We start from the raw sequence: 25892 nt of genomic DNA on the forward strand, positions 1-25892 counted from the left end.
GTAGGTTGAATATTAAGGGGTGGAGAGAAGGCAGGAGTTTAGCACACTAGCTCCCGCCCCGTCCTCCTCTCCCCTTGCTGACAGCCGGTGAGAGGGTGGAGAGGGGTAGGCAGTTTAACTGTCTCCTGCCGCCCGACGGTATTCTGGGTGCAGCATATAATTGCTGTACTCAGCAGTCTGAACAGCAGTTAAAATAGGAGTTGCAGCTGTGACTTGGTGATGGCTGCCTCTCAGTCATGCAATTTTCGGCCACGCTGTGGCCGTGACATGGTCAGCTGAAGATCTTTACGCTGTGTACATTAAGCCTAAGGGTTTATTCGGACGGGCGTATACTGGTTGGGTTTTCACGCCCGGACGATTTACGCTCCCCCTCTCTGCAAGGCTAGTGCACTGAGCTCCCACCCCCTCTCCGCCCCTCGCCACTGTTTGCAATGGGAGGGGTGGGACGGGAGGGCGCTAAGTTCTGCCCCCTTCCACTGCAAACAGTGGCGAGGGGTGGAGAGGGGGAGGGAGCTCAGTGCACTACCTCCCCGCCTGTTCTACCTCCTCCCCTTGCAGAGAGGGGCAACGTATATTAGCCGGGCGTGAAAACCCGACCGATATACACCCGTCTGAATAAGCCCTAAGGCTGTGTGTCACCAGCCTAAAACCTTATTAATATATACGAACGTACCTCCAATAGATGCCAGGATTCTTAATCCCTGTAAAGGAATTCATGCTTAACAATTTTTTTCTCCAGTTCTATGCTAACAGGACTTTTCAGCGCTTCCTCTGGAACCATATATGTCTATGGAAATGACATAAGAACACATTTCGACCAGAGCAGGAAAAGTATGGGAGTCTGCATGCAATATGATGTCTTATTTGACCATCTCACCACAAAGGAACATTTGCTACTATATGGATCTACTAAGGCCCCACAATGGAACAAGAGGCAGCTGCATGAGGAAGTGAAGAGGTACATGCATGACATGTAGTTAGATTAATATTGCAACTATTATTAATCATGATATTAAAGGGATTTCCAGGATTAGAAAGAAAGATCTTCCTTTTTCAGGAACAGCCCTGGTTTTCTGCTTGAACTGTGTCTAATATTGCAGCGCAGCCTCATTCATTTTTTCTAATTTGGGAAACACCTTTTAACCCCTTAATGACACGGCCTATTTTGGCGTTGAGGACCAAGCGATTTTTTGGTATTTATCCATCTCCATTTTTCAAAAGCCATAACTTTTTTATTTTTCCGTGGACGCGGCCGTATAAGGGCTTGTTTTTTGCGTGGCGATCTGTAGTTTTTATCTGTGCCACTTTTGGGTACATAGACAATATCGTAAAATTTTATTTTTTTTTTTAATGATAACAGGGAGAGAAAACACATCAATTCTGCCATAGATTTTTTTTTTTTTTTACAGCGTTAATCATGCAGCATAAATGACACACACAATTTTTTCTGCGGGTCGGTACGGTTACAACGATACCAAAATTGTTATATTTTTTTTTAGGTTTTTACACTTTTTTGCAATAAAACCCCCTTTTTTTTGGAAATCTTTTTTTTTTCTCTATAGCTGCATTCAAAGTCCTGTAACTTTTTTATTTTTCTATGTACGGAGCTCTTTAAGGGCTTATTTTTTGCGAGACGAGCTGTAGTTTTTATTGGTACCATTTTGGGAAATGTACGGCTTTTTTGATCACTTTTGTTGCATTTTTTGTGAGGCAAAATGCTAAAAATTAGCATTTTGCTCCTGTTTTTTAGCGGGTTTTTTTACGCTTTTTGTCGTACAAAATAAAAAGCATGTTCAACTTTTTGTACACGTTGTTACGGACGCGTCAATATCCAATATGTGGGGTTTTAGTTTTTTTTCCCTTTTTTTATGCTAATATTAGAAAAAGCAAGGGTTTTTTTTACATTTTTTTTTTACATTTTTCTTTTTTTTACACTTTTCTTTTTTTTTTTTTATACTATTTGAGTCCCTCTGAGGGACTTACATCACTGTGCCTATGATCGCTGTCATAAGGCATGGCAGAGCTACTGCTCTCCCATGCCTTATCGCTTGTACAGCGATTATAGGCACAGGCAATACAGGACGCCAGTGTCTGGCGTCCTGTTGCCATGGTGACAGGCCGGGCTCTCGCGATGACATCGCGAGAGCCGGCCGGAGACCCAGGGGGGATCGCGATCCCTCTGTGAACTCTTTCCCTGCCGCGATCTACTTAGATCGCGGCAGGGAAGGGGTTAACAGCGGCGGGCGCATCTCCGATGTCCCCCCGCTGTTGGAGCGGGACGCCGGCTGTGACTGACAGCCGGCTCCCGCTGCGGGATTTCGCGGGATCATATGTGATCCCGCGCTATCCCCAGGACGTACCGGTACGTCCTGTTGCGGGAAGTACCAGGCTCCCGGGACGTACCGGTACGTCCTGGAGCGGGAAGGGGTTAAGGACCTTTCACATGAGATGGAATTAGTTATATTAGTTAAAGGGGTTGTCCCGCGCGTTTTTTTTTTTTTTCAACCCCCCCCCCTCTTCCCCGTTCGGCGCGAGACAACCCCGATGCAGGGGTTAAAAAAGAACACCGGAGAGTGCTTACCTAAATCCCCGCGCTCCGGTGACTTCTTACTTACCTGCTGAAGATGGCCGCCGGGATCTTCACCCTCGGTGGACCGCAGGGCTTCTGTGCGGTCCATTGCCGATTCCAGCCTCTTGATTGGCTGGAATCGGCACGTGACAGGGCGGAGCTACACGGAGCCCCATTGAGAAAAGAAGAAGACCCGGACTGCGCAAGCGCGGCTAATTTGGCCATTAGACGGCGAAAATTAGTCGGCTCCATGGAAACGAGGACGCTAGCAACGGAGCAGGTTAGTGAAAAACTTCTTATAACTTCTGTATGGCTCATAATTAATGCACAATGTACATTACAAAGTGCATTAATATGGCCATACAGAAGTGTATAGACCCACTTGCTGCCGCGGGACAACCCCTTTAAGGTATATTTTTGCTCCACCGGTGATAGTACCTGATCATAGAGGCTTTCAGCAGTGGTACTCAATCAGCCGACCTCAAAAGAACCTGTAAACTGAGGAGATGTCAAACATTCTAATTAAACCAAGCTATATTTCTGCATTTATTGTAAATCAATTCATGACTTGAGAAAAGCAGAATATATCTGGCCTAAAAATACTTCTTGTCATAGGAAAGATTTTGGTAGAACATTTAGGAGCAACAAAGTAAAAAAAGCCAGCTCATTAACCCATTAAGGACTAAGCACAGTAAATTTACGGCGCTTGGTCCTGGGCTTTAATCCCAGCCAATAATAAAAATTTGACGCGGGATTAAAGCCCCTGCTTCAATCAAGCAGAAGAGGTCGGGTTGTCAATGAGCGCTATGTACTAAAGAGTAAAAGTGGCAGTGTTTATAGTTGAGTGAACGTACTCCGCCAAGCTTGATGCTCGTTCGAGTATTAGCATACTCGATGGTGCTCGTTACTTGAATGAGCATCACACCATGTTCGAATCCGCCCCTAGTGTTTGGCTCCTCCCTGCTGTGACGTGCCTGTTTTGGCCCCGCCGCGACGCAGCGTGCACGTCAATGGCAAATTTTTTGGCTGGCAGTACGAGGGGAGAGGGGGAGGGAGGGAGAGAGAGAGAACATACAAACCAAGAAGAAAAAAAAAGCTCAGGACCCGGCGTCCCACATACAAAAATGCTCGAGTCTCTCATTGTAGTCAATGGGGTTCGTTACTCGACTAGAGCTCTCGAATTTTACGAAAATCTCGATTCGAATAACGCAGACCCGAGCATTTGGGTGCTCACTCATCTCTAGAAGTGTTTTTTCCACTACGTGAGCCGGCAGTCACTTGACCGCCGAAATTTCCCCTGGCACAGGAGAGCTACAGGGCCCAAGCAGACCCTGAACAGCTCTGCCAGTGACTATTGTTACCAGAGGGGAATGTTTTCCATGTAACTGGGGCTCCTATGGATGCTCCAACTAGAGTGAAAAAATGTCAAATAATAAAAAAACAAAAAAACATGTGAATGTCTCCCAGAGATCTTATATGATGTCATAAGGGACGTAGAAAGTAAAACATATAATTACATAAATAAGTAAAACTAAGTTACAGAATGAAATAAAAATAAGATAACATAAGAAAGAAAATAACCCAAAGCTGACGTCAACCAAAACCGTCGCCGTATGCGCCCTGTAAACCAAAACCTTACATACTATATATCAAAACGTCTGAAACAAAATGGGAACCCGTTCCCATACTTTATTTTAGCGTAAATATACTAATTTAAAAAATAAATGTTAATAAAACCTTTTTTAGGGGTTTACCCCAATAAAACAAAAAAAAAGTCAGTGAAAAAGATATTTAAAATTATCCCTATGTGTCACAGAAAACAAAAAGGCAGCACAAATAATTTTGGTAGCTGAAGGAAAAAAATAGGGCAGTTAAAACACCACATAGGTAAAATCCCTAAAATGTGTCTGCTCTTTAAGGTACAAAACAGCCTGGTCTATAAGGAGTTAAAAACACTTCTTTAATCTTCTTTTATTACAAAAAAAAATCATAAAATTATAAATGGTAGGTACTATGTGACACCATGTCCACTCTAGATGCGTATTCCTTTATATTTCTTGTTTTTAAGGCCTCCTTCCCACGAACAGATTTCCGCCGCGTAATTCGCAGCGGAAATCCGTTGCGTTGCCCGCAGCTATTAGGTTCTATTGAACCTAATAGCTCAGTGCTCATGGTGCGGAATTACGCACCGTGCATTCACCCGTCCTCACCCGCGGCATGTTCTATTTGCCGCGGGTGTACACGCAAACGGCTTCCATTGCAGTCAATGGAAGCCGTCCATTCACGCTATCTTCCGCTGTAGCACAGCGGAAGATAGCGTCGTGAAAACGCTTCCCCGCCCACTGCCGCCGCATCATATGACGCGGCCGGCCGCGTCATGTGACGCGGTGGGCGTGTCACATGACGCTGTGGAGGTGGGCGGGAAAGCATCATGTGGGAGTGAGGACGCCGGATCCGCAGGTAAGTATTGGGTCTCCTGGGGAGCGCCGTGACGGGCTCCGCCGCGGAATTTCGCGGTGGAGCCTGTCCCGGCCCTGTGCAGCCGGCCTTATGGGACCTTAAAAGACATCGCATGGCACTTGCATGCCATGCGAAGTGCATGTGAGTGTGATTTGATGTTTGCCATTGAAATCAATGGGAAACACTTGCGATCCTCTGACGCATGTGAAACGCTCCACAATTGACTCTACTACACAATTGACAATTGGGCCGCAGGCTTCAGAGCCGGGAGTAGGAAACTGAGAGCAGAAGTTGAGCCACCACCATGTCCCCTGATATTGACATACTTTAAGCCCCATTTACATGGGATCGACTATCGGGCAAACAATGCCTGACACTTGTCCCCGCATGTACTCACTCCCGTGCTGTTGCACAGAAGCGAGTATCATTAGCTTGCAGCTGGGCGGCTAGAGGATATTTCTCTTCTTGCTCTCCCCCCGCCCCTCTCCATTAACTTAACGCAGCAGCCGTTCGGTACTGAACGGCTGCTATTTACACTGAACAATCATCGTTCAGAATTTTATGCAGCTTAAGGCCGAATGCTCACGGACAGATTATCACTGCGGAATTCGTGGTCAGACACCAGCCGCAAATTTCACAGCAATGTCCGTCCATAGACTTGCTGTGTTAAACGATTTTCCCCTGCCCATGAGCGGAAATCAACTGCGATTTTCCGCTTGTGGGGGAAAATTGCAGCATGTTCTATTCTGTGCAAAAAAAATCACACAGACGGCTTCCATTGCAGTCAATGGAAGACGTCCGTCCCGCGATACTTCCGCAGTGAGCACCGCCGAAGTACCGTGAGAATCTGTGTCACAGCCCATCCGGAGAGGTGAGCATAGGGTCTCTGGGGGTACCAGGTCTGATTCCGTGGGCATGAGGCCTAAACAATGAGCGATGATCCTGAACAATGAGCGATGATCCTGAACGATGAGAGTTCAGTGTAAACAGCAGCCGTTCAGTACTGAACGGCCACTATGTTAAGTGAATGGAGAGGGGAGGAGGAGAACGAGGAGAGAAATCTCCCAACAGCCACCCCAGCCCCCTGCTGGCCACTCTGTCAGAGAGCCAGTGATACTCACTCCTGTGCAACAGCATGGGAGCGAGTATGTGCGGGGACGAGTGTTGGACATCGTTTGCCTGACATTTGTCCCATGTAAATGGGGCTTTAGAGGTGCTTGCCTACTCTGCAGCCAGTGTACTGTCAGAAAAGGTGTTCAGCACAGCTGGAGGTGTGATAATCGACAGACGCTCCACCTGTCCACAGACCATGTGGATTGCCCAACATTTATAAAAATGAACCAGGCATAGATTTCATCTGACTTCTGAACCCCCGTGGCAGATTCCACTGATTAGTCAGCATGCTGGCAATTTTTATTCACAAATCACTAAGCAAACATTTATATCAAAAACCACAATGTGCCCTTAAGGTACTGTTGCTGCTGGTGGTGCTGCTGTCCTTTTCCTGCTTCTGCCATTTTTCCTCCTCCAACTCCCCTCCCCCACCCCTCCACACCACAAACAGCTCTCATCCTTCCACAATGAGCATGTTCTGTTCTCAAGGTGCTCTTGCTGGTGGTGGTATGGTGGTGGGGCCACTCTCCTCCTACTTCTCCCAAATAAAAAATATAGAAATACAGAGCTACAGCTCTCATGTTTCCACAAGGAGCACACTCTGCTCTCAATGTGCTGTTGCTGCTGGTGGAACTGCTGCTGCCCTCCTTCTCCTGCTTCCGCCATGTTTCCATTTCCTTCATCTCCCCAAACAAAAAAAATTCTAAAGCACAAGAAACAGCTGTAGCTGTACAGCTTTCCCTTGTAGAAGGTCCGTGCTTGGCTGTTCTGATCACCTGGTAGAATTTGTCCTTTGCAAACTTTATGAAATTGCTACATTTGTATTCACTGCGTATATACACATAAAATCAATGGGGACCTTATGTGTGTTTTTTTTTGTTTTGCACACATGAAATACCCAATATACACACGCAAATAAAATGTAACCAAGCCTAGATACACAATGAATATGCAGAGTTTCAGTCTATAAATATGCTGCGTATTCACAGACCAAAACTAAATATGACCATGTGAATGAGCCTTAATAAAATACAAGTATGCAGAGCGATGAGACTCTTCTTGGACAATATGTAATACTCATAATACTATATTCCATAAAGACACAGAGTAATACTGATTCTGGTCTTGGCATATTAATATTGAGTTTCCACGCTTGATACTTTGTTTTTAGGACATTGAAAGACACTGGATTATACAAGCATCGCCACAAACCAGTAAAGGCCTTATCAGGTGGGATGAGAAGAAAACTGTCCATTTGCATTGCCCTTATTGGTGGCTCCAAAGTGGTCATTTTAGATGAACCGACTACTGGGGTGGACCCTTGTTCAAGGCGAAGTATCTGGGAAGTCATTTCCAAAAACAAAAAGGGTAAGGACCAAAAGAGAGAAGAACAATTGTTATAAAGATTATGTGGTAGACCTGCCTGGAAATCCTGTTGGTACGACACCCTAGAAAAATAGAACATTAAATATCCAAATGTATCATCAATAGAGATGAGCGAATGTGCTCGTTTAGGACAATTACTCAATTGAGCATAGCTTTTTTTCCAGTAACTGCTGTACAGTATGGCATTGATTCCTATTAAAGGGGTTTTGTCATTAAAAGAAAAATTATCTAAACTTACCTATTCCTTCCCTGTCTGACTCCTTATCACATCTTCTCCTGGTTGAGCTTCTCCAGTGCCCCAGGTCAGCTCACTGCAGTCTGAGCCCAGCTTGTTATGAAGGCTGCTCATCACAAACTCCTTCTGGCCGGCCGGGTCAGTGAAGGTCACATCCCTGTGCTGTAGCTTCACTGCCTAGGAAGGAATTGTAATCTATTTCAGAGATAGCTCGCATGAGCAATCTCTGAAGAAGATAGGCAGTCCTCCTGCTGGCCTGTGACGTAATGTACATTGGCGGACTGCCAACCTAATGTACGTAACCTCACAGGAAGGAGCAGAATCAGGCAAGTGGAGGTGAAGTGAGCCCCCGGACTGCAGGAGACAGGAGAAGATAAGGGAGGTAAAGATCTGGTAAGTAGACTGATGGGGGAGGAATAGATAAGTAGAGCATTTTTCGTTTTTAGTGACAGAACCCCTTTAAGGACATTATAATAAGGCTATTAATGAAAGGCAGAATTTAAGCTGATTTCACACTACTTTCAGCATGGAAAATGCATCTAAATGAACATGAAGAATCAGCAGTTTGAACATCTCCTTTGTTGAATACATACATAAACATGCATAGGGTACATAGATAAAGCGCTACACAAGTTTAATGTATTCCGTATTTATAGCAAGATTTACTCTTTTGTTCTGTGTTATCTCAGATAAAACAATCATATTGTCTACCCACCACTTGGATGAGGCGGAAGTACTCAGTGATCGCATTGCTTTCCTTGAGAAGGGAGGTCTGAAGTGCAGTGGTACCCCGAGGTTCCTAAAAGAGAAATTTGGAAGCGGGTATCGTCTCACTCTCACTAAAAAGGTAAGTCATTCCTGATCTGGTAATATGGTATGGCATGGAAATGGTGATGTCTTCAATTAGCAGTTTAGCTTTTTCGCCTTTTTAACACAAGGAAGGTAATAATATTATGGTGGGCTACGAGGAATATCAATCTCCATATTCAATCTCTAGGGCTTTTTAGAAAAATGCTGCTGTTTTTGTTGCAGATTTTTGTGCAGTTTTTGAGCCTAAGTCAGAAGTAGATTCAAAAGGAATAAGAAATATAAGGTAAGAACGTATACTTCTCCCACCTGCTGGACCCACTTCTAGCTTTGTATGCAGACATGTATCAAAAACTGCAGCGGTATTTTTCCAGAAAACAGTATGTTTGACACATGCTGCCTGTACACCTTCAGTCACTATCAGATGAATGCTGACTGCTATTCCTCCTGCCTCCCCTACACATGCGCTACCCAGAAATATGTATTTTGTACCCCAAAAGTTTACTCCCTTTTAATGTGATCTGTTATAATGCGCTATGATGTTTGCAGTAGTATTACAATGTCAAATAGTGTGTACTGACTACTATATTGTAATTTACAGATGGTGGCTGCTCCTTGTTAAATGACATGATAGGGGATAATCAGCCATTTTGTGCTCCCACACATAGTTAGTGAATGAGTACTAGACAAAGAGGAGAAGCCAAGGTGAGGAATAGGCAACAACATATACAGTTACCTCATGCAGTGTCCACAGAGAGACTTGAGACCGTTCCTTGAGGAAGACCTGAGGCAGCCCTCAGACAGTTACCTCAGAGATAGCCTCAGACAGAGTTACCTCAGAGATGGCCTCAGACAGAGTTACCTCAGAGATGGCCTCAGACAGAGTTACCTCAGAGATGGCCTCAGACAGAGTTACCTCAGAGATGGCCTCAGACAGAGTTACCTCAGAGATGGCCTCAGACAGAGTTACCTCAGAGATGGCCTCAGACAGAGTTACCTCAGAGATGGCCTCAGACAGAGTTACCTCAGAGATGGCCTCAGACAGAGTTACCTCAGAGATGGCCTCAGACAGCGTTACCTCAGAGATGGCCTCAGACAGCGTTACCTCAGAGATGGCCTCAGACAGCGTTACCTCAGAGATGGCCTCAGACAGCGTTACCTCAGAGATGGCCTCAGACAGCGTTACCTCAGAGATGGCCTCAGACAGAGTTACCTCAGAGATGGCCTCAGACAGAGTTACCTCAGAGATGGCCTCAGACAGAGTTACCTCAGAGATGGCCTCAGACAGAGTTACCTCAGAGATGGCCTCAGACAGAGTTACCTCAGAGATGGCCTCAGACAGAGTTACCTCAGAGATGGCCTCAGACAGAGTTACCTCAGAGATGGCCTCAGACAGAGTTACCTCAGAGATGGCCTCAGACAGCGTTACCTCAGAGATGGCCTCAGACAGCGTTACCTCAGAGATGGCCTTAGACAGCGTTACCTCAGAGATCGCCTCAGACAGCGTTACCTCAGAGATGGCCTCAGACAGCGTTACCTCAGAGATCGCCTCAGACAGCGTTACCTCAGAGATGGCCTCAGACAGCGTTACCTCAGAGATGGCCTCAGACAGCGTTACCTCAGAGATGGCCTCAGACAGCGTTACCTCATGGAGTGCGTCAGCCAGAGAGGTAATACCATACTGTAGGAAAAGGATATTAAGAGATAAGCAGGAATAGCAATCCCTAAATGTAAAAAGGAAAACTCACAACACAGTCTCACCTCAGATATTGAGCAAAAAAGGAGGGAAAAAATAGGCATCGTTTGACTAAAAGTCTATTTCAACTGTTGGTGTAAAAAAAAACCTGTACTTATATTTTGAATGCTCTGAAGCCACCAAGTGTATTGAACAAGTACATGCGGGTTCAACTCCAGGTAGACTTGTGGATTTTGGTGTGGAATTCCACAGCTGTGGATTTACCTGCAACGTAATTGCGTCCTGTGTGGAAGGTTCCTAAGAATCAGTGGGATGCACTAGTTTGAGTCACCATATGGATCCATCATAAGTCTTGTAAAAATAAGAGCCAGTGTGATCAGAGCCGCATTGTTCAGTTTAGTTTATAGACACACACACACACACATATATATATAATTTTATATATATATATATATATATATATATATATATATATATATATATAATATATGTATATTTTTTTCTTAATATATCCATTTTGCGTTTATATCAGAAATAAGACATTTTCTAGTCTAAAGGCCCATTAAGACAGCACGAATATAGGATAAACGATGCTCAACACTCGCCCCCACACATACTAGCTCTCGTGCTTCTGCACTGAAACTAGTATCGCTGGCTCTGAGTGGGGAGGCTGCAGGAGATTTCTCTCCTCTCTCCCCTGCCCCTCTCCATTGACTTAACATGGCAGCCGTTCAATACGGCTGCTATTTATACTGAACAATGAGCGATCATCTCATCGTCCATCGTTTATGCCGCATAAACGATGGATGATGAGCAGACATTAAACATGAATGCAGCTCAGTAAGAACAAATGTGATAACTAAGGCACTTTCCCATGACATCCATGAATTCATGTGATTGCAGCTCATCCATACAAGTCAGTGCTGTCATTATGGCAGTGGTCTATATGTATTAGTCGGACGAATTATAAATAAAATGAAGAGGCTTTACAGAAAACATTAGTTGAGGTTTACCAGAAAAGAGTTAACAATGCTTCTGCTCCGCAGTCTTCTTCTCCAACTTAGCATTAAATAAAAGCAAAGGCAGAATAATGATGCATCGTGCATGCATAAAAATATGATAAGTGGGCGCCAGGACAAGTAGCAGATTCTGACTTTACTTTCATAGCCCCATCAGTCTGTGCATAAAAGAATTTTGTGATTGAATTATTTAAGTGGAGGTTGTTGGAAAATAGCCTTTGATGCTTTAAGTATTGTACATATTAGGCTGCATTTACATGCGATCTTCCTGCATGATTTCTGTGAGATGCACAGAAATCGCACGCGAAAAGAACCTATTGTTTACATGTGCGATTTTTCTCTCACAGCGCTGCAAGAAGTAGCAAAGCAACATGTCATTCTTCCTTATGGTAGCAGAAAGAAAAAAAAAAAATCGCATTGAGCTTGCATGTACATGCCAGTTTTATGTGAGTGCGATGCAATGCATTTTTTGCTCCCATAGGAAATCATGGGTGATTTTCATGTGAGTTTCATGTTGGAAGTGCAGCAATGTGATTTTTCTCGCAAAACACATTGCATTTGCACTAATATTCGTTACTGATATTGCACTCGCTCGTGTAAATCCACTCTTATATTAGTATACTACGTATATTCTCTGGTCCAGTCTGTGAACAGGATATGAGAGCACTGACTGGGGTAGTCTAGAAAAATAACAAAATTGCTGCCATCTGAAACCCAGCCTGGAATGAAATTAGGATTGGTTAATGAGACCTGAGAGAAGAGGGTAGACCGCGAATGAATGAGCAGGAGAGGAGCCTAACATCACACTCTGTATTTCTCTCAGCCTCACAGGAATTAACATTGTGGTGTTTGGGCTCCTACCCAGTTGGTTTTTTTTAACGGTGCGTTAACACTGCGTTTTTTTTTTAACGCAATTGTCAATGGGACTTTCTAATGTTAAAAACGCATCACACAAAAATCGCAAAGCACAAACTTGTGGTGCTTTTTAACATTAGAACGTCCCATTGACAATTGCTTTTAAAAACGCAGCCATATCGCAGCGTTAAAAAACGCAAGTGGGTAGGAGCCCTTAGGTACTGCCCACCTCTCAAGCTTCATGAACCCATCTTAGTTACACTCTAGGACAGCTTTCTCACAGGCTGCAATCAGTGGCCATTTTTTAGATCCCTTTAACCCCTTAGTGACCACCCATACTTGTTTTCAGGTCCTAGGTGTCTGGGCATTAATCTACAGGGCCATAAAAACATGCTCGCCCTGTAGACTAAAGCCACGGGGTTGTGGAGTGTGATAGCTCCCTGGACCTGTCATCGGGGGTCGCGATGTGCGACCTCTTATCATGCAATCGCCATTATCCAATGGATAACAGCGATCGCATAAAAGTAAAAAAAAAAAAGTTAAATAAACTTAAAGTTTTATCTCCAGGACCGTGAGTAGAGCTGAAACCTCCATCCTCCGTGATGTCCCGCGGCATTTAGGACCTGACGCTGTCTTCTTCGCATGTGCGCCAGATGTAAATTGTCAAGCACATGCGTAGAAAGCCGGTGAGCCTTGGAAATTTTAAATCTCGCTGCTCTCGGCTAGCAGAGAGATGTCACTGGGGGCCGCGGTATGCAGTCCCTGATCACAGGATTGCCGTTATTCAATGGATAATAAGGATCATGTAAAGTTAAAAAAAGTATAAAAAGTTTGTTTCATCTCCCCTCACGGATCATATCCGTGAGCGGAGATGAAACTAAATACCAAGGCCCCCGTATTTGTTCCACGGTGGGATATTTATCCACGGACTTTGACCCTGGCTTTTGCCCTTGCTCCCATCGGCAAAATGGCGGGCGCATACGCAAAAGTCGATGATTGCTGTGAAATTTAAAATCTCCCTGCCCCTAGCTACCAAACATAGCCGAGAGCCTGGAGATTTTTCTGGGGGCCATGGTACGCGTAAAAGTAAAAAAAGTTAGTTTCACCTCCGATCTGATCTGTGAGGGGAGGTGAAATTACTTACCTAAGGCCTCTGGCAACGTCCCCGACTGGATCTTTATCCGCGGATCATTCCCCAGCTTCTATGCATGCGGCCGTCGGTAAAAGGGCTGACGCAAGCACAGAAGCTGGAGAGGCCCCGGGAAATTTAAAATCTCCTTAGTCCTGGCTACTAAAGGTAGCCCAGAGCCTGGCGCAGTGACAGAGGGCTGTGGTCATGTGATCGCCATTGTCCAACAGATAATGGCGATAACATATGCGATCGGTGAGAGAAGATAAAACGTTTTACCAGAGGCCTCCGCATTTGAACCCCGATGTGATCATCCCCCACGGACCTTCCCCGGCTTCTACACATGTACATGCAAAATGACAGACACATACGCATGAGCCGGGGAACACAGGAAATTTTAAATCTCCTTGCTCCTGGCTACCAAGGGTAGCCAAGAGCCTGGAGCAGTGACCGGTGGCCTCAGTGAGCGGTCCCTGGTCACGTGATAAAAAGGTAGAGATCTACCTTAAGCCGGTCTCACTCGACCAGATAGGAATTGTTGATTCCGCATGTGTTTTTTTCCCGGTAATACACGGATCAATCAAATACATTGGATTACACAATTTCGCTCACATTACCAAATTGGAATTACGTAATCCACTCACAGAAAACGGAATGCAGCATGTTCTATTTTACCACGAATATCCATGACATAGAGACCATTGTGCTCCATGGTAGAAGATATACCCACAGCCCATACGCAATTACATTGCGAACAGGCTACGGGTTCCCGTATCATCGCTAAGCTATGGCACAGGAAATATAAACAAAAAAGGTGTAGTGCGCATGACCGCCTGCGTGAGTACGCAGTTATGCGCAGTACATTACATGGCTGTACGCAGCGCCACAGACGAACTCACAGCTGGAATCCAGTGCAGACCTCCCCATGCGGATTCCACATCCGGCTGTGTGAGCCCGGCATTATTCAGACCGCTACCTGTAATACGTAATTTAGAAGAAGCCCCAGGAACGCTTGCCTTCCTGCAGTTCCAGGAGCAGCTTGTTGAGCGCCTTCTGTTTGAGACCACCACACCTCAGCAAGCTTATGAAGCCTCACAGAGCACCACTTTCTACACACCATCATTGCCACTGAGGTAAAGAAATACCCCCCGAAAAAGTGTTGCGTTTTCAGCACACATGGAGGAGGTTAGCAATCATGGGGGAATGTTAATAATTGATGTTAAATTTGTACATCTCCTGAATGGATAAAAAAAAACTAGTTCTTCCAAAGTGCTTCCAGAATAAAGTAAACAGATGGAAATATATACCGTAGCTTATCAAAATTTTGTATAGTATGTTTGCAATAATTGACATATTGCAGTTGAAAATGTGAAAAAACTTTTTTCAAGTTTTTCCCAATTGTGGTGCTTTTAATAAATATACACACATTCTATTGGTCTATTTTTACCACCTAAATGAAGTACAATATGTGGCGAAAAAACAATGTCAGAATCATTAGGATATGCAAAACCTTTACAGAGTTATTCTATGTTAAAGTGAGACATGTCAGATTTCCAGAATTTGGCCTGGTCATTAAGGCGCAAACAGGCTTGGTCACTAAGGGGTTAAGCTGTCCTCACTGTAGCATTTACGTCCTTATTCTGTTAGTCGTCTGTTGCATCTAACGGAACATTGGAACTTGGCATAAACTAAATAATGATTTATATAACATAGACAAGTATGTGCTTGAGGCTAATTTCACACAGGGGCGAGTGCAAAATCGAGCTGTGAAACTCGGCCTGATATTGCGCTCGCCAACATGCCACTTCCCTGCAGATGCAAGGCGTTTTTGTATAAAAACTGCCTCGCATCACAGGAAAAAAGCGATCCTCCCCGTGGCGAGCGATTGCGGAGTATTTCCTATTGTTTTAATGGGAAACCTCTCATCGCACTCGCGGTTTCAAATGTCTGAGAATCTCACGCAAGATTTGTGCGTTGCGACATGCACGAGTATGAATCATAGTTAAAGGAGATGTCTCGAGGAAGCAGTTAATTTTTTTTTTGCCCAGTCCCCCCCATTAAACATACATTACAAAGCCCCCCTGTAAATGACATTTCTAGCTGGTTCGTACTTACCGTTCCAGCGTTTCAGCAAGTTATAAAAGTTTCCTCAAGATGGCCGCCGGCTCTTTCCCCGTCGCTCGCTGCAGCCCGACGTGCGCGCTCCCGAGACGCCGCCAGCTGTGTCTCCATGGCAACCGGACGCATCGCAGCCGCCGACCAGACGCCCCGCAGCCGCCGACCAGACAGCAGGTAACCGGCGCTAGCCCCCGGCTCCCCAGCGCTAGACCCTCAGCCCAGGTGAAGGCCCCGGAGCCCAGCGCTAGGTTCCGGAGCCCAGCGCTAGTTCCCCCGGCCTAGCGACAGCCCCCCCGACGCAGCCCGGCGCAGCGGCAGCCCCCCCCCCGGCCTAGCGACAGCCCCCCCCCGGCCTAGCGACAGCCCCCCCGGCGCAGCACAGCCCGGCGCAGCGGCAGCGCAGCCCGGCGCAGCGGCAGCCCCCCCCCGACCCATCACTTACCTGGGAGGCTTCTCGGGGCTGCTGGGCTGGGCTGGGCTTCTCCGCTGGGCAGCTCCAGTTTCTGCACCTTCCTCTAACAGAGGATGGTGCAGAATGGCCGCTTCAGCGCGCTCCCGAGCAGTGACAGCTCGTCTGCGCATGCGCAGAAGAGCTGTAGCGGGGAGCACACTGAAGCAGCTCGTGCTGAATGGAGAAGACCGGACTGCGCAAGCGCGTCTAAAAAAGCAAGCTGCCAGCGAATTTAGACGGAACCATGGAGACGAGGACGCTAGCAACGGAGCAGGTAAGTGAAATAACTTCTGTATGGCTCATATTTAATGCACAATGTACATTACAAAGTGCATTAATATGGCCATACGGAAGTGTATAACCCCACTTGGTTTCGCGAGACCACCCCTTTAATACTACATGTGGGTCAGTGATTGCTGCACATTTGCATACATTTCTGTGCATTTTACTGTACTTTTTGCGCTGACGGGCACATTTCACATGGGCACGGGGCACAGCTATGCCCCAATTTAAAAGGCTATTTAGCCTAATTAGTTCCAGATGTATTCTTTTTCTTGCAATATTGCACAGTGTATTGCGTAATAACCCCGGGTATTGGGTGCGCATTTGTGGGCCTTTGGTGTGTAAATGCGCACTGAAATAGAGCATGCTGTGCTTCTTTTTTCATGTGTGCAGAATGTATAAAGGAAAGTGAGGATGAACTATCAAAATCAATGGGTTCTATTCATTGTGCGCGAAGAGTTTGTTTCTTAACGGTCTCAGGTTTATACCCCTCACACCAAAACCCTCTTTTAAGTGAGAACTAAGTCATGACAAAAATCACAAGATGCTCCTGACATTCTAAACTGAAGTTACACTAAAAGTAAAAATGCAACATCTTTTGTTACAGTTTTCTAATCAGAAAGATAAAAACGCCTGCAATTCGGAAAATGTCACTGCTTTAATCCAATCACATATCCCAGAAGCAAAACTGAAGGAAGATGTTGGTGGGGAACTAGTGTACGTCCTCCCACCATTCAGAGAAGAGATATCAGGTGCCTATCTTTCACTCCTCCATAATCTGGATACTAGACTGAATGACCTCCATATTGGCTGCTATGGCATCTCGGACACCACCATAGAAGAGGTAAGCATTTACAATATATTTACTCTGCTTAAGGTCAAGATAACCATATGTACAAGTCTCCGTTTTATAGTGTAACAACTTGGGATCATTCGCTCACATCACAGGTAGACACCAATAGGTTAAACTCCAAACTCTTATTTAATTCTACCTTCACAGCAATATCAGCTTGTTTCAGCACAGCTCTTTAGCAAATACCTTAAATGTTCTTTTAAGTCAGAGTTTTAATAAACAGTCCAACTGTGTTTCTCACCCACGCTCCCAAAAGTCCAACCTCACGTCCTCATCGTGGGAGACGGGCAACAGTCAAGTAGGGGACTGCCTGACAGGACGAAGTACGGTGGCCGCTACGGTAGCTGTGAAGGCCTGTCAGGATCCTCGAATACGGCTGGCTAATGAGGCTCTGGTTTGACTTCATCAGAAACAGCGAGATACAGGCTTGCACGGGGCTTGAGTCAATCACAAAAACAATAACAAGGAGACAATTCGCACTTTTTGGTCATGTTGCACGCTGTCAGAAGCTGTTTCGGCCCACAGTGCTCTAACCCCAGCAATTGCTATGAAAATCGAGAGACGACCCCCTGCCAGATGGCGGAGGCCCCCTGGTCGTCCGCAGCACTCGTGGGTGCAACAGATAGGCAACGGTACCTCCTCCGGCATCAACAGTGAATGGAACAATGCTCTTGGTCGTGGTCATTCTAGATCGGCGCTACGGACCCTCGTCGTCCAAGCGAGATAACTAACTAACTCCAGGGCAACTTCACACAGCCTTCCTCAGGAATTCTTCACATAACTTTCCTGAGGCACACAATCAGTCTTTAGGTGTCCAGGTCTCTCCCTGGACATCTCTCTGGCTTCCAGCCCAGGTCTCTCTCTGGACCTCTTGCTCTGGCTCTCAGCCCAGGTCTCTCTCTGGCTTCCAGCCTACTTTTCCCCTGAATGTAGCAGGAATGAACACCTATAACCTACTTCCTGTCCACACCTGTGGGTGTTTTTCCTTGTCTCAAGCACCAGAATGCCTGTCTGTTGCCCCCTGCAGGCCATTATGTGTAGTGCCCCACTACACCCCCCCCCCCTTCCTCCTTGATAAAGGCTGTAGGCCTTATCACAGCTTTTTTCACTCCAGGGTCAAAACTCCAGGCTTGGGGATCTCTTTCTATTTTTACTATCTCAGCTTTATTCTTTTGGCTGTCAAAATCGCGTGTATTCTGCACTGCCTCTTCCAGCCACTGTCGCATATTTACTTATACTTGTCTGACAAGTTCTTTCTTCTCGTCTTCACTCTGCTCATTACATCTGTGCAGATCTCCCTCGGACTGTGCCCTCAGAGCTTCCAAGCGCAGCTTTGTATCCTCTGTGGCTTGTAACTCCTCTTCAAGTTTCTCTAATTGAATCTTCATTTCCTTTACTTGCTGTTCCAAGGCTTTTTTAGACTTTTCTAGTTCATGTACACTCTTTCCAACATCATCCTTGGAGCTAACCAAGTCCTCCATTTCAGTGTGCAATGGCTTGTTAAAACTTTTAAATTGTCTTTCGAAGGGCTCCTCCATGCTAAGAACCTTCTCGTTGTAGTCTTCCAGTTCCTGGCTGGTGAGTGATTCCACCTCTTGTAGCTCATGCTCCTTCTATGGGTTATAGTCTCTAATTCACTTTTCAATCCATTTAGCTTTTTCTGACAAGCCTGACTGCTGCCTCCTCCAGAAATTTTCATTCTGAGTTTATGGAGCCCAGATTCCATTGTTTCTTTTTCAGTTAGTGCTCCCTGAAGACGTTGAATCAGAACCCCATCTGCATTCTCATATGCTTTGTGTTTGATTTTCATCTCCTTCTGAGCACTTGTTAAGTCTGAACCCAGTCTCTTCATTCTTTGCATCCATTCTATAATTATTATTTTTTTCTCACTTTGTATTAATTCTACTTCTTCTCTTAGTAGCGTATTGTCGTTGGTTAGAGCCATTAGCATTCTTTCCTTTACCTCTGAATCTAATTTTTCCTTGGTAGTTTTCAGTTCACTGATGTGTTTGTCTTTGGAGCCAGCATCCCTGTAATAGGCTTCTACCATTACCTTCTGTTGGACAAACTGTTTCTTCACTTTCTGGGTTTGCTTTTTGAGGTCATTATTTTCTTGCTGCAGTTCTGCCAAGATTTCTGCTGCCTTCTGAGACCTTCTCAGCTTCAACAGCCTTGCTTTGTAAACATAATTTGGCATACTTTACTACTTGTAACTTTTTCCAGATTCTTTAACAAAATCATTTTTTCTTTTCTGTCTGAACTGGGTTTTAGACCTGTCTGTCTGCACTCTGTCACCTTTAATGATTTATATTTGTAGCTCTTGAAGCTGCCTCTCCATTGTTTTTCTCTTGTCTTCAGACTCCTGCTTGTCCTGCAATAGTACCTTCACCTTATGGGTCAGCTCAGTACACTTATTTCCACAGCCTGTTTGACCTCTTCCAAGGTTTCTTTCACTTTTTTTTAAGCTTGCTCTAACTGTTTCGACAGTTCCCTGATACCTAGCGCATGAGTCTGATTCAGGTCCTGGATCTGAGCTTCATATTATTCAATTTCCTCATCCCAGCTTATTTGTAGCTGGGCCAGCACTTGCTTCCATTCTGTGTAGTGCCCCTCTACAATAGTAATAACATAGAACTCAGCTTTGTCATACACACACTTACAAATAGAGGCACACGTACTTAAAGGAGATGTCCCGCGCCGAAACGGGTTTTTTTTTTTTTAAACCCCCCCCCCGTTCGGCGCGAGACAACCCCGATGCAGGGGTTAAAAAAACAAACAGCACAGCGCTTACCTGAATCCCGGCGGTCCGGCGTCTTCATACTCACCTGCTGAAGATGGCCGCCGGGATCCTCTGTCTTCATGGACCGCAGGGCTTCTGTGCGGTCCATTGCCGATTCCAGCCTCCTGATTGGCTGGAATCGGCACGTGACGGGGCGGAGCTACACGGAGCTACACGGAGCCCCATAGAGAAGAGGAGAAGACCCGGACTGCGCAAGCGCGGCTAATTTGGCCATCGGAGGGCGAAAATTAGTCGGCACCATGGAGACGAGGACGCCAGCAACGGAGCAGGTAAGTATAAAACTTTTTATAACTTCTGTATGGCTCATAATTAATGCACAATGTACATTACAAAGTGCATTATTATGGCCATACAGAAGTGTATAGACCCACTTGCTGCCTCGGGACATCTCCTTTAATAGACGCAATCAGTGTCCTCACTATGTAGTGAATAAATAGCATCACTATACAGTTTAAGCAGATAAAGCTGCCATACTGCAAGCATAACTAATGCCACTAAATAGTATATAGTGCAGAAAAACAGGAATAGGTGTTCAGCAAATACTGAGGAATCTGGATAGCTCAGCATTGCAGGGTGTACTTGCTACGTGCTCGTGCGCGGCACATCGGCACACCCGTTCATATGAGCCCAGCCTATGCCACTACTATATCCAATACACTGGTTAATTGCATTTCTTTTTTATGTAGGTTTTCTTAAAACTAACTGATGGGCTGGATGAAGATGATCTGTCTTCAAACGTTGCGCCTAACTCTAACCAGGGCAGTCTTATAGTCGATGATGGATCTTCTACAAACTTACAGAATTGTTTAGACAGGGGTGGTAAGTTGCAAGGAAACTATAGCCATACAGTAGCAATAGTTAGATCGCAAGATATTATAGACAAGCATAGTACTGGGTGAAATGAGCATCAATAGAAGCGAGGTTCCAGAACACTAAAGATATTAGTTGTAGTGGAAACCCAACACTCAGATCATAGATGAAAATAGTAAGAAGTACTGCAGGGCCATAAAAGAGCCACATCTTGCAAAATGTCAATAGTGGTATTATGCATCAGTAGTCGGCCTTACCATTACATAATATACTGCAGACATTAAGTGCATTTTAGAGCTATTTACCCATAAAGCAGCATCTAGTGATTCAGTAGTATCACTAAAGGTACCTGTATTCAATGCTTCCAAGTCATGGGTAGCGCACTCTTTTAACCTCTAATTGCCAAGCAAAACCTATACTGGAAACAATAGCAAGTGTAGATACAGGCTGGCAATTCACTGTAAAACATGTGTGCTACCCACAGCTGTAAAGTGCCATGTATGGGCACCCGAAAGAAGGTATCAAATAACCTTGTTTAATTTCTTAAAAGGATTATTCCACCAAAAACCATTTTTTCTCTATCCTCAGAATAGATGATAAATGTATGGGGTCGGTTTGCTGGGACCATTAGAGATCATGAGAAAGACATTCTGAATTCCCCTAGTGAATGAAACCGCAATACTCACGTGTCACCACTCTATTCACTGTGTAAGAGATAGTGGAGTGATGTGTTCCCTAGCAGTGAATGCGGCCATGGTTGTTGTCGCTCCATTCTTTAAGGAGAATTGTGATGCATGATTCTCATGATTCCTGGAGATCTCAGCAGTCAGACCCCCTGCAATCGTACATTAAGGATAGATGATCAATGTGGTCTAATAGTGTTATCGATTAATTTCAATCCTTATCAAGTCTACACTTATCAAACTGTATTTGTATGTTGCACAGATCAACCACTGGCCAAGACGGAAAACTTAAGAGGTTTCATGCTGCTACTGAAGAAGATAATGGCCATGTTTATAAAGAGGTTCCACAATTCCAAGAGGAACTGGAAGGGTTTGATTTCTCAAATTCTGCTTCCGGTATTATTTGTCATCGCTGCCATGGGATTGGGATCCCTCTCAATAGGATATGCAAAGTACCCAGTGCTCTTATTGTCTCCTCAGTTGTATGGCACCACAGAGCAAGCCGTAGTGTTTGGGTAAGATTTACTTCAATTTATTTTTGTCAACTTGGGCATCATGAAAGTCTCCTGTAGAAATGCGTAGAGTCCATGCGGCTTCATTCTACAGTGCTTCAGTATGGCCCTTGCACGGCACACTGTTATGGAGATGTTCTGTCCTAAGAGCAGTCTGTTGGGTTTATACAAAATAGGACAGAAAACTACAGTAGTGACTGCACCAATCAGGTGTAGTTTGCATCTGAAGTGCTAAAAAAAAACAAAAAAACGGCTATCTGATAGGAATATATAATTTAGATAAATGTGTAAAGAAAGTGCTTATAAATGTAGACCATTAATATTGTATACCATGATTTATATCTTTAACCCCTTAACATCACAGGACGCAAGTTTACATCATGGGTGCATGATACTTAGTGCTTTTAAAGTGTCACCAAAGTGGTAATCGCAGCGACACTGCAATGATGGCTGCTAACATAGCAGCCTATCACTACCTGCTGTTAGGGGACCAATCACAGTGGTTCTGCCCCAGCAATCACTGTGATTGGTCTGTCAGTACTGAATGACCAATCAGAGTGCAGCAGCCCGAGTTCACGTTATTTATAATGCAAGCTTTCTCTCCACCACCACAGTGTGTTATCAGAGGCTGGAGAGAGAGGGTTTAGGAGAGAATTGTGTCCAAAAAAGAAAAAAATATAGCGATCGGTGTTAGTGTAGGCAGTGTAGTGTGATCAGTATATTAATGTAGTTAGTAAAGTGTGATTAGTCAGTGTTGTGTGAACTGTCAGTATGTTAGTGTAGTTAGTAAAGTGGGATCAGTCTGTCAGTATAGAGTTATGGCCCATTTAGACACAACGATTATCGCTCAAAATTTGCTCAAAAGCAGTCTGTGTAAAAAAAAAAATCTTGTCAGTGTAAAAAAAAAATTCAAAGACCGAAAAAGGTTCCTGTTGTGTTCCCATCCCTATCTCCCTGTCCTGTAGTTACCTATACCTTGGTCAGTCAGTATAGTGTAGTGTGTGGTTAGTCAGTGTACTGTCAGCACATCTGTCAGTGTAATAAATAAAAAGTTCCTGCTGTGTTCCTGACCCGTCCTGTGGTCACCAATCCCAGTGATCATCCAGTGCCCTGTGGTCACCCACCCAATGAAAAAAAAAATGTTGTGCTTTTTTGGGTGTTTAATAAATCTATCTATCTATAGTATGGCCTGCAGGAGGTTTACTGCGAAGGAGGCTTATGCAATAATTGCGTCTGAGTCAGACTCAGCAAGTGAAGATGACTCCACTTTTTTGCCATTATCTTCTTCACCATCAAGAGTCCAAACCCCTTGTAACCCTGAGAAGGTGTCCAAGATCTCCCACTTTAGGGGAACCCGATTCATCTGATGCTCAGGGGATTACCCCAGAAGATTTCAGACCACAGGTCCCTGACTTTACTGGTAACTGAGGGATACAATTTAATACAGCAGGGCTCAGAAGGGTGGACACTTTTAAGTTAGTTTTTTTAGGCGATTTTATTGTCCACGCTGTTACTCAAACTAATTCTCATGGATGCCCAGAATTTCATCAGAAAATACTGCTCTCTTTATAACAGCAATTTTTTTCCTTTTTTTTACTTAACCCCCTAGCGATGGGCTCATTTTATGCCCTAATGACCAACCAGTTTTTCATTTTTTTTTTGCATTGTTGCATTCCATAACTTTTTGATTCTTTCGTTGTCATAGCCTTATGAGTGTTTTTTTTTTTGTAAGACAAATTGTATTTTTTAACTGCATCATTTTAGGGTGCACATAATGTATTGTATTACTATGTAATCATTTTTTAGGTGGATTTGGAAAAAAAATTCTGCCATTGTTTTCTGGATTTCATTTCTATGGCGTTTCAGCACACACAATAAATAATGTGATAACAATATTCTCTGGCTCAGTACGATTCCGATGATACAAAATTTATACAGTTTTTTATGTTTTTCTATTTTTTTTCATTCATTTTGTAGAATTTCTAATAACTCAAGTGAAGGCCTGATGAATGCAATGAACTCGTTTCCTGGCATTGACGTCACCTGTTTGAACAAAAACACGTAAGCACAGTAGCGCAATATTTTAGTCAACCACTGTTTTAACTAATTTTAGCAATTATTTTTTAGTTTTATACAGAGGTATAGTAAGGCTTTCCTTCACGTATAGCAAAAATTCAATTTGCTGCCCTAGTTCAGTTCTTAAATGCCCTGGCAAAAGGTAGAAAAGCTTGTTGGCACCTAGCACACAAACTCTACCAGCCCCTCCCTGGATGACACAAAAGGAGGGGCTTCCTGCGAAATTGATAGACCTGCCACAGGAAGAGATAAGTAGTATACATGCAGCGCCACTCATCTCTGTATACTCACCAGGTAATGACATCAGAATGTGATGTTTATTCAAATATTATCCCCACTGACCTGTATTAATAAATTGCACATAAACATTACATGAAATACATTGTGTCAGAAAATATTAAAATATGCTACCCAAAATATCTCATTCAGTCCTAAATTCCAAAATGTAATAAAACATGAAGTAGAAAAACGCTATTTCCGAGCATAATGGGTCACACATTGAGATATTTAGAAAACACCCCTGTGGAATGACGTGTTACATCTGTTCCTCTTCTTGTAGGCAATGCTTGGCTGAAGACAGCTTGGGGTCATGGAACTATACGGGCGACCAGACACTCACGTATGGTAACTGCAACTGCTCAACCGGATATGGGGTAAGTTTAATGAGACTGGTGTGCTCTGTTCTGACCGGAAGATCTGGAATTATTATGGTAGCGGCTAGACCTGAGTACTTATTCACGTGAACGTATATCGGCCGTGTTTTTATGCCCGGCTGATATACGCTGCTCCTCTCTGCAAAGTGAGGTGACGGGACGGGAGCTAGTGCACTGAGCTCCCGCCTCCTCTCCGCCACTCGCCACTGTTTGAAATGGGAGGGGCAGCGCCAAGTTCAGCCCCCTCCCATTGCAAACCGTAGCGAGGGGCGGGAGCTCAATGCACTAGCTCCCGACCCGCCTCCTCCCCTTGCAGAGAGGGGCAGCATATATTGGCTGGGTGTGAAAACCCAACCGATTTACGCCTATCTGAATAAGCCCTGAAGCACATTTAAGAATGTTTGTCTGTGGTACATACCATAAAGGCAGGCCACATGCTGCTTTGGGACCAGGGTGGGAGGGAGCCAAACGCTAAACTACATACAGACATGCGTTAAATGTAAGATAAACATTTTTTTTTCAACTCCCATTAAGTATAATAAGAGCTGTATAAATGCATATGCAGCAAAAATATTAACGTAACTCTAAAGTCATGTTCACACTGTCAAATCCTTTTTTTTTTTTGCTCTAGCATGGATTTCAATGTAGATCCCTAGCAGACAACCATGCATGTAGGAGCAGATTTTTGCTGCAAATTTTCATTTACCACTGCCGCGAATCTGCACATGGATTAGCCTTGTATAATGGTGCTAACCTGTTTGTGGAAAACACAATATGCAATTGCACAGAATCCATATCAGGAAGGGAATAATATATACATTTGATGCTGAATGTACTTCGAATCAAATCACACCATGTGAACATGGCCTTAGGCCTCATGCACACGCCATCTGGCCCTGACCGCGGTGGGTGACCTTGCGCACCTGTGTGTACAGACGGCCTTCTTCGCCAGCGTCTGTGCGGCCATGTCTTTTTCTGACTTCTCAGTACTGCAGATGGTATGTCATTTTTATTGCACTGTAAATGCTGCAAAAACTACCTCCCCTCTAAAAAATGGAACAATTGCATTTTAATTTCTCCCTTAAAAATGTGTTAAAATTTTTCTATACATTATATGGTACATTGAATGGCGCCATTATAAATTACAACTTGTCTCACAAGAAACAAGCCCTCATACGACTATATTAATGGAAAACTTAAAAAGTTATGGCTTAGGAAGGTGGCGATGAAAAATATCTGGTCCTGAAGGGGTTATCATTAGAGATGAGCGAACGTACTCGTCCGAGCTTGATATTCGTGCGAATATTAGGGTGTTCGGGATGCTCGTTACTCGTAACGAGTACCACGCGGTGTTCCGGTTACTTTCAGTTTCCTCTCTGAGACGT

At 44.4% G+C, this 25892-nt stretch overlaps 1 protein-coding gene across 1 annotated transcript in view; it reads left to right on the forward strand.

Moving 5' to 3' along the window:
• ABCA12 (ATP binding cassette subfamily A member 12) overlaps window positions 1-25892 on the forward strand; it is a 111961-nt gene that overhangs the window by 30606 nt on the left and 55463 nt on the right. Inside the window, exons 15-22 of the mRNA XM_066575618.1 lie at window positions 740-958; window positions 7314-7510; window positions 8453-8610; window positions 16728-16964; window positions 20460-20592; window positions 21529-21781; window positions 23756-23839; window positions 24414-24507. Of these exons, the coding sequence (XP_066431715.1) occupies window positions 740-958; window positions 7314-7510; window positions 8453-8610; window positions 16728-16964; window positions 20460-20592; window positions 21529-21781; window positions 23756-23839; window positions 24414-24507 (1375 nt within the window). The remainder of the gene's footprint in view (window positions 1-739; window positions 959-7313; window positions 7511-8452; window positions 8611-16727; window positions 16965-20459; window positions 20593-21528; window positions 21782-23755; window positions 23840-24413; window positions 24508-25892) is intronic.

Source organism: Eleutherodactylus coqui, chromosome 8 (assembly GCF_035609145.1).
Source record: "Eleutherodactylus coqui strain aEleCoq1 chromosome 8, aEleCoq1.hap1, whole genome shotgun sequence".
Taxonomy (NCBI): domain Eukaryota; kingdom Metazoa; phylum Chordata; class Amphibia; order Anura; family Eleutherodactylidae; genus Eleutherodactylus; species Eleutherodactylus coqui.